The sequence below is a fragment of the Canariomyces notabilis genome (assembly GCF_033297395.1).
Source record: "Canariomyces notabilis strain CBS 508.74 unplaced genomic scaffold N656scaffold_20, whole genome shotgun sequence".
Taxonomy (NCBI): domain Eukaryota; kingdom Fungi; phylum Ascomycota; class Sordariomycetes; order Sordariales; family Chaetomiaceae; genus Canariomyces; species Canariomyces notabilis.
The window spans coordinates 211,848-226,577 of record NW_027041842.1 but is presented as its reverse complement, the minus strand read 5'-3'; the positions used below and the strand labels follow the sequence as shown (position 1 = coordinate 226,577).

The following is a 14,730-nucleotide window of genomic DNA, read 5'->3' as shown; positions in this document are numbered from 1 at the left end:
TAGTCCGTCGGGGGGTTTCGATTCTATGTACTTCCCTGGCCTATCTCCGTCAAAGGGAAATGTGCAAAGTCCGAGGGTGGGGGTTGTTATCCGTAGCTGTCTCCGCTTCATGTAACTGCCGGATTGTTGATAGATAAGTGAGAGAATACATCGGAGGTACCGAGCTCGTGGAGTATCTGACTGGTCTTGCTTCCCATGTGTTGCGTGCAGACTAGACACCAGGTTAACATCCACCTTCTCTTAGCATCCAGTACACCGGACGTCACTCGTTCTGTATGCTGAACTGTGCGACACTAGTGGGGGTGTACTACCACTTACACCGTGGCTGGAGGACGACGCTGGATACCATACGGTATCGGAATCGATTGTGCTTGCCAAGTTCAACCGTATATAATGACGTTCGCCGAGCAACGGAAAATTATGTACTCTGGTTGCTGAGTATAAGCCTTATACTATAAGGGTCGATTCAGAACTCGCTGGGAATGACGAGGCGAGTAAACCAAGCTCCTGGGCTCAATCAGTGACATGGAGCCGTACTAGGAAAGATGAATGATAGGCTTTGGTTGTTGGACGCTCACTTACATGGACATAACGGTCATGGAGGTTGTATTCACGCTCAAGGGGTTTCACTGGCATATTCGGCCTCTCCATACCATGTTCCGTGTGCAAATTCACTTATTGTGTACTTAATCGCCATAAGGATCAAGGGTTTGACTTGTCTCATCGGCGGCGGCGCCCATTAAGTCCACGGACATGACATAGGTGAAACTGCAGCGCTGTTGGATAGAAGTCCAGTACCTGCCTTGTACCTAGTATTCCTGGAGAACGGATGTATTCAGTATGAACGCCAAAATACACCGAGTTCATGTTCCGATACTAGGTACGTACATCGAGTGATGGTCATCATGCTGATGTGTGTCGACCAAGTACTGTTGGCCAAAGTTAATGTTGTAGACATGGTAGGTTATGAATCACGGGATACTCACGGAGTGAACGGTGAGTCCTGGTGTCCCTTTGGAAGACGGAATATATTCGTCCGGGCCAGCATGCTCTTCTTTCCGGCTTTCCACCTGCAGTCATTTTCCTCCAATCCTAGATCATACGCTGCCGGTGGTCTGATACCAGGAGTAACACTAGTAGCTCCCGTGGCGGGTTCTCTCGGGAACCGGAATGTTTTGATTCTACCGCGTTCAAGCCGATAGTGATTGTACCCAACATGTTTCGAACTTGTGGAGTCTTCTTCAAAGTTTGGTTTAGTGAGCCGAGAGAAATTTCTGCTGGCAATCTAGCAGGCGTGTGATGGTTGAGGCGCCTTCCCACTAGGTATGGGCCCGGATGGCCTCAGTGTCTACCTATGGCCGTCATGAACCATGATAGAAATGCGGCGTTGAATACCCCAGGGTGTCATCAACGGCACCATGCGTAGCAGTGAAAGAAAAATTGCCCGCTGAGATTGACCTCGAGCATCCCCCAATTCTTCTGCTTCCGCACCTCACCCTCCGACTAATAGCAGAATTCGGTAATGCCATACTCTATTTCGGCGGGGTCAGGGACAGCGGGCCAGAGACAGCGGCGTTGACTTTTGAGGACGAAAAGGTCAATGTTAGTCTGGAACTGCTGAACACTTGAACTCTGGATTGTATTGCGAGAGTTTATGACCGGCGGTAGACGGCAGTTGAGAGCTCGCATTACCCTCGGATCAGACAGCTGCCGTGCAGCCATGTGGTGACTTGTCAACCACAACTACACTTACACAGCATGCCTTGGTCCCTCGAGAGCTCCAAGACGGGAAAGCTCGAACGGCCAAGGCCAACGCACCGAAAACGTAGATCTTTGCCAAATCGAAAACCAACGTCGTGCAGTCTACGCAACTGCTGCTGGCGGTGAGCATGTTGAAACATAGCTACCAACGGCGGTCGATTTGTCAAATGTTGGGCATGGCGGCTGGGGGCGGTCAAGGCAATCGCGATCGCCGACGGGCATTAACTGTGTGTGTCACCCCCGGTGCCGCGGTACGTGTTGGGCAGCAACAGAGCGGGAACTTGTTGTAGGTAGGAACTTAATCTAGGACGGCGGGAATGAGGGAACACGGCAGTGGCGGCACATGCCACATGGAAGATGGTGGAAGCAATCACGCGCCGCCGAGATCATTGGCCGTGCGAGGAGGGCGGTTTCCAAACCATGCTCGCAATTCATGCCGTTGGCAGCAACGTTGAATTGAATGCTACCGTAGTAGGGTAGGAGCCCTCTCCGACTCCTGCCTCCCGCATCGCGCCTACTTATAAGCCCGTGCCCTTACCCCGTCTACCCACGAGTTCGCAAATTCAAAAAAGAATTTCAATCCAGCCGCCTAAATTCGAATCATTGAAGCACTTTCCAAAGGAGGCTGCCCTTATCTATCCAGACTCTGGAGTCTGGACTATCCCCCTATCTAAAGAGGAGAATAAGGGGATGGCTTCTGCTCTGGCACGCCGCCTACGCCCTGGCCCTCCTGCTCGAGCGCCTTCATAGTACACTGCAGCGTCACCAACAGGGCAACAATACACTCATCCACGGCTTCAAAGCGACCTGCTGTGGGCGATGTCGGCGTGCTGATCGCCCTCGCACGCTGCTGGGGGTGCGACTGCTGCGCAACAACCGGCGACGACGACGGCGCTGACGCCTCCTTTGCAGCCGCGGCCGTCAGGATTGCCATCGGGCTCATGGGCCCGTCACTAGCAGTACCCTTCACATTGTCACCACCACCTCCACCACCATTATTCCCGTCGCCGACGCCACCACCTACCACCGGCCGACCGGCACGCTCCCACAGGTGCTGCAGCGCAATGCCAATCGCCCACAACGCGCGGCGGATGACGACGCCAATAATTTCGGCCTTGGCCTCACCCGTCAGCTCAAAGCTGCCCACCGACACAGCCACATCACCACCGGGGTGATGGTGGTAGCTATGGTGATGGTGATGATGATGATGAGCATGCGGCGGACACGACTGCATCCCCGTCGGCAGAGGCGGAGGCGGACTGCCCGAGCCGCCCATCACGGCGCTGTTGAGCCGCTGCACTGACGACAGCAGGATGCGGATGCTCATGGCGAAGAGCAGGAACGCCTCGCGGTGGCTCTCGTCCAGCACCACGATCACGTTCTCCCCCTCCCCGGCTCCTTGCCCTTGACCACCGTGCCGTGGCGACGTCGACGACGCGCTGCTGCTACTGCTGCTGCTGCTGCTGCTGCTGCAGTGCATCAACGACTTCCACGGCGTCTTGGCCGCCTGCACGCCCCGCAGAATCGAGTCTGCCGACGGGTCGTCGCGTAACCCTCCCAACCCGGCCCCGCCCTGCCCGCTTCTGCTGAGTTCGCCGCTACCGCCGGAGCTGGGTGTATACCGTAACCCCTCGAGGTGGTAGAGCAGTCGCACGAGGCGCGGTAAGCAGGTGCAGTTGCTGCTAGGGCCGGGGGGAGGGTTAGATGGTACTGCGGGAGGAGCAGCAGCACCCGTGGTGGTGGAGATGGCCGAGGGTGGTGGGCTGAGCGGTGAGGCAGGCGAGCCGCCGCCCCCACTCCCGCTGGGGAAGGTGGTCAGCGCCGGGTCCGTGGGACAGCTGGTAGAGAAGAGGGTGCTGAAAGGGTCAGCGGTAGAGGTGGTGGCGCTAGGAGTGAAGGCGCGGAATGCCCCTGAATGGGCCGTATTGCAGCTGAGGAGCGTGCGTGAAGTCTGGTAAAGGCAAAATTGTTGGCATATGGACTTTTTCATGTTTTGATTTACTGTTTTTGGTCTTTCTGGCTGGGTTGCATATCCATACCTGCGCGTCGGCGTTGCCAAGTGCGTCCATGTCCATCAGGTCGGCCGCTAGGTCCAAGTCCAGAACCAGGTCGCGGCTCGCATCGCCCCCGTGGCTCTCCATCTCGGCAAACTCAATGGTCGTGTCAAACATGTGATCCAGATTGAAGTCGAAGGCGGTCAGATCCATTGCCGGAGGGTGTGCGAGCGGCAGCAGACCAGGCTGGCCTTGGTGTTGTTGGTGGTGGTGCTGAACGGAGTCGATCCATTGCATGACATCGGCACTGTCGCTCTTGCTGGATGACGGCTCCTTCTGCGCCTCGGGTGTGCGATCCTTGTTGGCCAGATTCATGCTCTGCTGCTGCAACAGGGTGCGCTTGTTCTTGCTGCCCTTGGGGCGGCCTAAACGGCTGCCGGGACTGTAGTTACACGTTTTTTGGTCCCATTGGCAGCTGAGGCACGGATTGCCCCCGGTGCACTTGACCTTGGACTGCCGGCATGCATCGCATGCGGACAGAATCCGGGCGGGCATCCCGGTGTTGATCTCGCTGTTGTTGCTGTGGTTTGTGTTGCTCCGAGCGGCCGGTGCGGATCCTCCGGGGGCCGGCCGGGCTTGTTCACTCCGAGATGACGAGGCGCGACTCGGGTGTTCAAGAGACATGCGTACTGAAACCTTGCAAGCGGAGCGGCCAAGGAGGCTAAGAAGGCTAAGAGATTCACGGCGCGTTTTTCCAAGACCAGATCTCGACTCTAGCAGCCTGGGCAGTCTTGGAATCTCTTGGGAGGGAAAGCTTAGCCTCTTTTACATGGCCGTATCGGTGGGACTCTGTCGAGTTCGACCGTCGAGGATCGGTCGGGAGCTCGCTAATCAGTCTTACGCAGCAGGGGCACCGTGGGTCGACAATCGCACGCAAACGAGATCCTGATGCTACCTCAGTCTACCTGGACACCCCATGCGCGCCATCGCGCCGCCCTCGTGCAGTGAACGAGGCCCAATACCAGCGTGCTGACGCCGCAACCCGGTACCTGGGACCGGTTGCGAATTGTCCAAACAGGCAATATCTTCCTACATGAACCCGTACATACATACCTTACCTACATGAGTATGCTGCCCTATGGTCGCCGACCAGTAGTTGTACCACGGTTTGTCATGATTGTCAACCCCCGTCCCCTCCGGGTCCTCCCCAGTTTTACTGTAGCTTATCCGGCCGCAATGTTTATCCGCTGACTGAGAACGCGGAACTGTCGGTGAGGTCCATCGGATTCCATTCCGTCCTGTGTATCACGGTGATTAATAACGCTTAGGTACCTTAGGACAATATGATTCGAAGGACGTTCTCTTAAGGGGGTTCCACACATTCACTGGTTCCTAGGTAGAGAGTTCAGGTACGGCAGGGTTACGGTCCTGCACAACGATAAAGGTTTGCCCTGTCTCGACGAGAAAAGGGTAATCTTCGAGGGGTTCTCATCCTGGATTGGCCCAGCTGCTGTCTCGATGGATGGAATCATGGAACTTTGACGAGTGAGAAAAGGAAGCGACGTTGAATCCCGGAGACTTGGCGCAAGCCACGTTTATACATACCTTAACCTTAATCGGCAGGCCCGGGCTGCGGGTGGCGTTGATGGCATGGCGTTGGTGTTGGGCCAGACCGCGCTAAGCCTAGGTACCCGCCAGGCGCTAACGTGCACTAAGATGCACTGGACAATTTAGTGGTGGGCACTAAAAGAGCCCTACGTCGGAGCGCTTTCCCCGCATGAGAAGATCGTTTTTACACCTCCCAGGTTGCCCTGTTGCCAGCAACCGACAGCCCAGAGCCGACACGCGTCAAGGTGGGCGCAGCTGCAGTCAGGACTATCAGGAAGACTAGTCCCTCGCAGCATGCCATCATCCTTCGCGCTTGGGCAACTACGAGATACAGCAAGAAAACCCGCGCAAAATATCGTGCTTTCTCTTGGTGCCGATCAGGCCGAAACGAAACGAGCTAAGTTCTGAGTCAAGAAACGTCGAACATACGTTAGTCTGACATGGCACGATCGGCCATCATCGCCCGGCGAGTTCTCTCCTCGTCCATTGGCTGTTCATGTCCCGCGAACCCGCTAGCATCTGCAGCTAAGACAGCACAAACGGTCCGTCCCATGGAATGGCGCTGACGAAGGGGGTGTGAAGGGGCTCAAGTAGGGCACGGAAAGAGGGGCCGGGCTAAGCAGAGGATTTTCGGCCGAGAGAAGGTGACGGACATACCAAGACGGCCGAGAGGGATTTATGTCCGCCGCAATCTTATACGCGGACGGACATACCTGATTTGGACGCCTAATTCTCCGCTGGGAACCCCGACTCGGCCGAGGAGTCATCATCTCCGTTGTTGACCTTCCGAGTCTCCGTCTAGGGACGGAAATGAGCAGTTGTCGGAGGGCGAATGAGTGGCAAGCGACATGGCGGCGTACGGCGATGCCATGTCACGCGAGACCGATGGGCAGACGTTGTTGGTGCCGTGGTGGCCTTGATGATCTCTGTTGCCAGAGTTAAAACATCATGTAGGATCTTGGCAACTTCATCCTCGAGTTCCTGACCAACTCGACCATCTCTTCGAACCCGGTTCGACCCTGACCTCCGGCCGCAGCATCAGGATGGCAACGGCAACCGCAATAGGGCACTTCGGGCCCAACGGAGAGCCAAACCAGCAGGGCCGGTTTGAGCTTCCAGCAGAGGAGACTGGTATCGAGCGGAACCGGAAGTCAGGCTCGATCGAGTCTCGCCATTCAGCCGTGCAAGAGCTCGCCCGCGAATTCACTCGCAGTAGCCTTGATTTCACTGAGGGCAAACCCATCTTTGGCAGCAACGACCCGGATTCCCCTCTCAACCCGTCCGGCACCAAGTTCAACGCGCGTCTGTGGGCCAAGAATGTCGCCAGGGTCGCCCGCGAGCGCGGCCAGGAGTTCCGCCAGATCGGTCTCTGCTTCCAGAACCTGAACGTGTTCGGCTACGGCACCACGGCCGACTATCAAAAAACGGTCGCCAACATCTGGCTCGCCCTACCCGGGATGATTGCCCGCTCTCTGCTACCGAGCTCCCGCACATCCGGCCAGAAACGGCTGGACATTCTCCACCAGTTTGACGGCATTCTCCGGCCGGGCGAGATGTGCGTCGTCCTGGGTCCGCCCGGCTCCGGCTGCTCGACCTTCCTAAAGACCATCTCGGGCGACCGAAACGGCATTTACGTCAGCCAGGACTCGTACTTCAACTACCAGGGCATTTCGGACAGGGAGATGCATTCCGCCCACCGGGGGGATGCTATCTACACGGCCGAAGTCGATGTCCATTTTCCCATGCTGACGGTCGGCGAGACCTTGACGTTTGCTTCGTATGCCCGGTGCCAGAGAGAGCTGCCCGAGGGCATAAGCCGCAAGCAGTATTGTGAGCATTTGCGGGATGTGGTCATGGCCATGTACGGCATCAGCCACACGGTGCATACCAAAGTTGGGGATGCCTTTGTACGGGGAGTTTCGGGAGGAGAGCGCAAGCGGGTTACCATTGCTGAGGCGACGCTTTCCAACGCCCCGTTTCAGTGCTGGGATAAGTGAGTATATATTCCCCTTGTGCTATGATATATAGCCTGCTAATAGGTATGCAAAAGCTCAACCCGCGGCCTAGATGCCGCAAACGCGGTTGAATTTTGCCGGACATTGCGGCTGCAGTCTGAGCTGTTCGGCCAAACCTGCGCCGTTTCCATGTACCAGGCGCCACAGACCGCTTACGACCTATTTGACAAAGCCCTCGTTATTTACGAGGGCCGGCAAATCTACTTTGGGCCTGCATCCCGCGCAAAGAAATACTTCGTTAACCTCGGCTTCGAGTGCCCGCCTCGGCAAACCACGCCTGACTTTCTCACTTCCATGGCCTTCCCAGCCGAGCGCACCCCTCGGAAAGGTTGCAACCCGCCTCGAACGCCCGACGAGTTTGCCGCCGCGTGGAGACGGAGCCCCGAGTACGCGGCTCTACAGCTCGAAATCGAGGAGTACAAACAGCAGCACCCAGTCAACGGCCCGGACGCCGCCGCGTACCGGCAGCTCAAGAGAACGCACCAGGCCAAGGGCCAACGGCTCAACTCGCCCTATACCCTGACCTATGGCCAGCAAGTACGGCTCTGCATGTGGCGTGGATGGCGCCGCTTCTGGGCGGATCCGGGCCCCTCCATCTGGGTCATGGTGGGCAATGTCATCATGGCGCTCATCATGTCGTCGATTTTCTATAATATGGGTCAGACAACGGCGTCGTTTTACGGGCGTGCTGTTGTGCTCTTCATGGCCATCTTATTTAACGCGTTCGCGTCGATCCTCGAGGTCATGACGCTGTATGCGCAGCGGCCTATCGTGGAGAAACAAGCACGGTATGCGTTCTATCACCCCTCGGCCGAGTCGTACGCTTCTGTGCTGGTTGACCTGCCCATGAAAGTCACCGGATGCGTGTCGTTCAACCTGGTGTTCTACTTTATGACGAACTTGAACCGGCATCCTGGCAACTTCTTCTTCTACCTGTTTGTCGTCTTCCTCATTGTTCTCGCCATGTCCGGGATTTTCAGGTTCATGTGAGTTCAAATTGCTCGCCTTGTTTCAGAAATGGAAACACAACTAACTCCTGTCCCCAGCGGCGCACTTTCCCGAACCGAGCAACAAGCCATGGTTCCCGCATCCATATTGATGCTAGCCCTGTTGGTCTTCACCGGCTTCGTGGTCCCAATCCGCTATATGCTCTCGTGGTGCCGCTGGATCAACTACCTTAACCCGGTCGCCTACGGCTACGAATCGCTCATGGTCAACGAGTACCACAACCGCAACTTCACCTGCTCTTCCTACATCCCGGCCTACGGCACCCCCGGAACCGCCAACGTTGCCTGCGATGCCGTCGGCGCCGTGCCCGGCCAAGACTACGTCAACGGAGACGCATACATTGGGTCGGCGTACAGCTACTACCACAGCCACAAGTGGCGAAACGTTGGCATCATCATTGCCATGGTCATCTTCAACCACGTCGTGTATTTCATCGCGAGCGAATACGTCACGGCGAAGAAGTCCAAAGGCGAGATCCTCGTCTTCAAGCGCGGTTTCGTACCCAAGGTCGCCGCCAAGGGCGTTCATGACGTGGAGGGAACGCCTTCGGGACCTGTGACCAAGATACTCGAGCGGCCGGGAAACAGTGGCTACGAGTCCACTAAGGAGGGCGGCTTTCAGGGCTCCACCAGCGTCTTCCATTGGAGCAACGTCTGCTACGATATCAAGATCAAGGGCAAGCCCCGCCGCATCCTGGATAACGTCAACGGCTGGGTCAAGCCGGGTACCCTAACCGCCCTGATGGGAGTCTCGGGTGCGGGCAAGACCACGCTGCTCGACTGTCTGGCGGACCGCCGGGTCGGCGTGGGTATCCTGACGGGGGAGATGTTGGTGGACGGGCAGATACGGCAGAAGAGCTTCCAGAGGAAAACGGGGTATGCGCAGCAGATGGATTTGCATTTGGAGACAACTACTGTGCGGGAGGTGAGTGGCTCGGTGGTTTTATTGTGTGATAATATCTGGCTGACAACAAGCAGGCATTGAATTTCTCGGCCCTCCTTCGCCAGCCGGATGATATCCCAAGGGCGGAAAAGCTGGCCTATGTCGACGAGGTGATCCGGCTGCTTGACATGCAGGAGTACGCCGACGCCGTGGTCGGCGTGCCCGGTGAGGGCCTGAATGTTGAGCAGCGGAAACGTCTGACCATTGGCGTGGAACTGGCCGCCAAACCGCCGCTGTTGCTCTTCATTGATGAGCCTACGTCAGGCCTCGATTCACAGACTAGCTGGGCCATTCTGGAGCTGCTTGACAAGCTCTCCAAGGCGGGCCAGTCTATCCTCTGTACTATTCACCAGCCCTCGGCGATGCTGTTTCAACGGTTTGACCGCCTGCTCTTGCTCGCTGAGGGTGGGAAAACGGTTTACTTTGGTGAGCAGTTTTATGCATTCTGAAACTTAGAGCAGAGTAAGTGACTAACTGGGTTGTGCAGGTGAAATCGGTGAAAACTCGTCCACTCTTATATCCTACTTTGAGCGCAATGGGGCCAAACCATGCCTCCCTGGCGCTAACCCAAGTGAATGGATGCTCGAAGCCATAGGGGCGGCCCCAGGCAGCCAGTCCTCAATTGACTGGCACGACACCTGGCGCAGCAGTCCTGAATACCAGGCCGTGCAGACTGAACTGGCCCGTCTACGCGACTCCAGCAAGACCACCACCCCGGCTCCCGACGTCGATGAAGACCTGGCCTCGTCCCGCGAGTTCGCCGCCCCGCTCTGGGACCAGTTCCTCATCGTAACGCAGCGGGCCTTCCAGCAAACGTGGCGCACGCCTAGCTACATCTACTCAAAACTACTGCTATGCGTGGCGACAAGTCTATTTCTAGGCCTCGTCTTCCTCGATTCACCTCTAAGCATCCAAGGCCTGCAAAACCAAATGTTTGCCATCTTCGAGCTCATGAGCATCGTCGGCCAGCTGGTTGACCAGCAGTTCCCGCACTTCATCACGCAGCGCTCCCTCTACGAGGTCCGTGAGCGCCCCGCCAAGACGTACAGCTGGAAGGTGTTTATGCTCAGCCAGATCGTCGTCGAAATCCCCTGGTACACCTTCGCGAGCGTCTTCATGTGGGCGCTGTTTTACTACCCCGTCGGGTTCTACAAGAACGCCGATGCCGCTGGCCAGGGCACCGAGCGCGGCGCGCTCATGTGGCTGCTCTTTTGGGTTTTCCTGCTGTGGGTGTCGACCTTCGCGCACTTTTGCATTTCTTTTGCGGGCTCAGCCGACGACGGGGGGAATATTGCAAACTTTATGTTTGTCCTGGCCTTCTTCTTTTGCGGCGTGCTCGCGTCCCCCGATCAGATGCCGCGGTTTTGGATCTTTCTGTACCGCGCTTCCCCCTTGACGTACTACGTCTCGGCTGTCCTCTCGACGGGGCTGGCCAATGTTGACGTCAGGTGCGCAAGCAACGAGTTTACCTTGTTTGATCCGCCCGAGGGGCAGACGTGTGGTGAGTACATGGCGCGGCATATCAGTGCCGCGGGCGGGTATCTTTTGAATGCAGAGGCGACCGCCGCGTGCCAGTACTGCAAGATTGGCGAGACGAATGTTTACCTCAGGGCGATACATGCAGAGTATGAGAACCGGTGGCGGAATTTTGGGATCATGTGGGTTTATGTTGTGTTTAATGTGGTTGCGGCGGTGGGGCTGTACTGGGTCGCGCGCATGCCTAAGGGGAAGAAGAAGCTGTGACTGTGAGCGGGGACGATGGATCTAATCCATGATGTCTGTGAGTGTGAGGGTTGCAACTTGGAAGGCGTATGTACATCTCATCTCAATGGAGTGTAATGTTAGGGTTTCTTGAAGGTTGGTGGTTGTGAGTCGGGAAGAGGCATGGGACTTAGGTTAGACACCAGCATCAGTTAAATGTAGATTGTAGATGACAAATGCTGTATAGATTGGATATAACTGCCATGTTTTGCTTCCTTGCTACCACCGGCCTGCCAGCTCGATCATTGGATTAGACAGGTACTCATCAGAAGTGGAGATATACCCAACGACGTCAGGGGCAACAACTTTGACAGTATTCAGATTTTGTTTACTTGAGAGTTTTGCGGAAAATAGCCCACTGGCCTTCAAGTACCCTCTATTTGGTGTAAAAACCGCAAGACAGCAACATGTGAAGGGTGGTACTCATCTATATACGATGTTAATCCCTCACTTCTACGGCTACCTTATGATATACGATCAGTTGCATGATGCTAGTTCACTCACGAGGACAGGGCAGGTTTTGAGAGAAACAGCAGCGCAGTTGGAAGAGAACCCAATGTGAGGAGTGTTGTTCATGTTCATATCCAATGCGGCAGCGCCTAGGTTAACGATGGCAAGACCTGAGTTCTAACTACGACCTATCCAATCTACATCCCTTTTCCTCTAATCCCAACCACCCTCCTCCCCCACCACCTCCGGCAAGTCCTAGTACTCCCTAGGCGTAAACACCAACCTCAACTCAGGCACCCACAGGGTAAGCGTCTCCTTAGCACCCTCCCAAAACCGCACCCCATCCTCACCCTCGGCAAACGCCACATCAAACCTCAACCCAACAATGCTAATAAGCATGCGCAGCTGCATCATGGCAAGCGCTTTCCCAACACAGGCAAACCCGCCCTTTTGAAAAGGCAGGTACGCCATCCCCGTCCCTTCGGGACTCAAACTCTCCCACCTTTCCGGACGGAAGGCGAGCGCGTCGGTGAAGTAGCGCTCGTCGCGCTGGATTGCCCATGTCGGGACGTTGACGATCACGTCGCCGGGTATGTACACCTCGTCGATCTGGAGGCCTTCGGGAGGGGTTTGGCGCGGGAAACCCATGGGTACTGGGGGGCGGAGGCGGAGGGTTTCGTGGATGAGGTGGTCGATGTAGCGGATGGATTTGGCGCGCGTGTAGGTCCAGGTTGAGGGGCCGTCGGGGAAGGTGGTGGTGAGGTGGGATTGCAGCGTGCGGTAGATGGATGGGTGGGACGCCATGAAGAAGAGGCTGGTGTTCGTTAGTATTTTTAGGAGTAGAAGATGAGGGAGGGGGGGCCGCTTACAAATTGGTGAAGGCGATGGCGATGGTGTCGCTGGTTGGGGTTGTTAGCGGAGATTTGGACCAAACGGATGGGAATGCTCATGGAGTAACAGACCTCCCCGCCGATATTAACGTGCGCGCATCTTCGCGAATAGCCGACTCGCTCGGTGGAGCGGACCGGTCGCCGTCCTCCTGCGCATTGATGATCCAGGTCATGACGTCCTGGGACTCTTTGGGCTTGCCGGTGGCCTTTTCCCGGGCCAACACCTCGCGCTTGAGGTTGAGCTGCTCGGTGCACCAACTCGCGAAGCGCTCGAAGCGCCCCGTCGCACCGGGAATCACGCGCAGCATGTTCATGAGCCAGGGCAGGGTCGTGACGACTCCAGCCGTGGCCATGGCCCAGTGCAGGCCGTCGACGGCGGGGTGCTCGACGCCCGTCTGGAGCATGTGGAACTCGTGCGAGAAGGCAATGTCGCCCATGACATCCCACGCGTAAAAGATGTTGTCCTGCGTGATGTTGACGGGCTTGCCGGTGCCGATTCGGTCCATGAGCTGGTCAATCTTTTGTTTGATACGGGGCTGATACGTCTCCTGGGCTAACTGCAAGTTAGAGAGGGACACGAAGATGTTCCTCTTGGTAGATGGATACATACCACGCACACCAAAGCCCTTATCCCAGGCCTTGCGACGGATCCGGTGGCGCTCCTTGTCCCGAACATTCTCGATGCCGACCTTGTCGGGATCGCCCGAGTTCTGATCGTACCAGGTGCCTTTGGTGCACTTTGACGTCGAGCCGTAGATCAGGTCGACAGCCGAGGCGCGCAGCACTGTGAGCTCCCGTGGTCCGGTGCGGATAAAGTCGCCGTAGCGCGAATGGAGTTTTTGGACGTGCAGGTGGTACTGCAGGTTCGTCCTTGTCATGGAAATGAGGCTTTGCGCAGGCAAGACTGCGGGTCAGCACTTGATCTAGATCTCGGGAAAAATGGAGGGCACCTCCTTACTGGTACAAATTGCTCAAGCGCGCTGCAAACGGGCCTGGGAAGTGGCCGAGCCGGTGGAAGAAGGCGCGGTACACCAGCATGCTGCCGTACAAACCAACGAGGAAGGCGGCGCCGGCGGAGGCGGTGCGCACGAGCGCATCTCCGAGTGCGTAGTTGGCGCTCAGCGTGTAGCCAACAAAGAGTCCGCCGAGCACGCTCAGATACGAGACGGTCATTTCCCACCCGCGGCTGTCAACCTCGAATGGCTTCATGACAGTTTGATGGCACAGAACGCCCAGCAGCGCCGCGCCGGCCATGGTCATTTCCCGTGATGCGCCGAGCGCCATAGCGAGCGCTTCCATGGCGCAGCACAAATCCGCGATATGGTGCAACAACGAAGGCTGATGAGGTGGATGATCCTTGGCAAAGGTTTTGACTAGGCGCCAGGTCGCAAGAGACTTCCTCAGCATTGGTGCTCAAAATGCACAAATCGTCCTAGCAAGCTCAATCTCTTTGTAAATGCGCCAGTTAGTATGTGCTGCTACTATGAATCCAAGACTTGCGAACTACATCACTCCATCGCAAGCCGTCCCGCAGTGATGCTCGGACTTGGGTACGCAATACGACCTTGACTACATGAGCGACGTCAGCGGGGTGACTGGCATGCCTACTTGCCTTATCGAACGAGACAAGGGGTCAGATCGGCTAACGGGCAGTTTTAACTGTCAGATACCTACCGCCCGGGCTGACCCGGAAGTTGAACGGAGTATCGACAGAAGAAAATGAAAGAAAAGGCGGCATTATTTAAATGCCCCAGTTGCCTAAAAAAGAAGAGTCTCGCTTTCTTATTGGCTAGAATGTCTTAGTCTCCGAAAAATCTGTCGCCGGAAAATACAGTGCGGAAATGCGCCGAGATGCCGAAGATGCACACGGTGGACCCCCGGTTCCACGGAACCCGGGACCCGAACGTCACCTGGAACTGGAAGCTGCATGCACAATGCCCTGGGCATTGCTGCGACGACGAAACTGTGCGGCGAGCTGCGAAACCTCGTCTTGTAGGTATGACATTCACATGGACCGAGTGCTTCGCAGGCCGAGAGGTCTGGACCACCGGCTGGCGACAGCTGGCTGAGACATGAATTCAGTGATGAAAGCTCGAGTCCCCTGGGCCCTAGCTCTTGAACAGTTTTTGTGAGATTTGGGCCGTTGCACACCTGATAACTCGTAAGGAGTACGGTTTTGGGTATCTGGATGAGGTGGTCAACGTTGGCAACGGTTGTTTCATTGCAATATCCAAACCATTACCATTGTCGCTGGAGTGGGCTGGACAGAACACACAAAGCAGCATTTTTGAAGGAAATGAG

The 14,730-nt window shown here is 56.4% G+C and overlaps 3 protein-coding genes across 3 annotated transcripts; 1 reads left to right on the top strand and 2 right to left on the bottom strand.

The window, feature by feature from the left end:
- Positions 1 to 2,431: 2,431 nt before the first annotated feature.
- Positions 2,432 to 4,439, bottom strand: N656DRAFT_800170 (uncharacterized protein; the record flags this gene model as incomplete). Its single annotated transcript, XM_064817976.1, has 2 exons — positions 2,432 to 3,712; positions 3,801 to 4,439. 2 exons carry the CDS (start codon positions 4,437 to 4,439, stop codon positions 2,432 to 2,434), a joined length of 1,920 nt encoding a protein of 639 aa, XP_064667842.1.
- Positions 4,440 to 6,406: 1,967 nt separating this feature from the next.
- Positions 6,407 to 11,271, top strand: N656DRAFT_757729 (ATP-binding cassette transporter; the record flags this gene model as incomplete). The annotated part of the gene is made up of 5 exons (XM_064813155.1): positions 6,407 to 7,356; positions 7,414 to 8,364; positions 8,425 to 9,310; positions 9,364 to 9,754; positions 9,816 to 11,271. 5 exons carry the CDS (start codon positions 6,407 to 6,409, stop codon positions 11,069 to 11,071), a joined length of 4,434 nt encoding a protein of 1,477 aa, XP_064667841.1. The 3' UTR covers positions 11,072 to 11,271.
- Positions 11,272 to 11,794: 523 nt separating this feature from the next.
- N656DRAFT_714049 (cytochrome P450) lies at positions 11,795 to 13,728 on the bottom strand (the record flags this gene model as incomplete). The annotated part of the gene is made up of 5 exons (XM_064811937.1): positions 11,795 to 12,353; positions 12,409 to 12,438; positions 12,502 to 12,982; positions 13,040 to 13,317; positions 13,388 to 13,728. 5 exons carry the CDS (start codon positions 13,726 to 13,728, stop codon positions 11,795 to 11,797), a joined length of 1,689 nt encoding a protein of 562 aa, XP_064667840.1.
- Between the last annotated feature and the right edge of the window lie 1,002 nt (positions 13,729 to 14,730).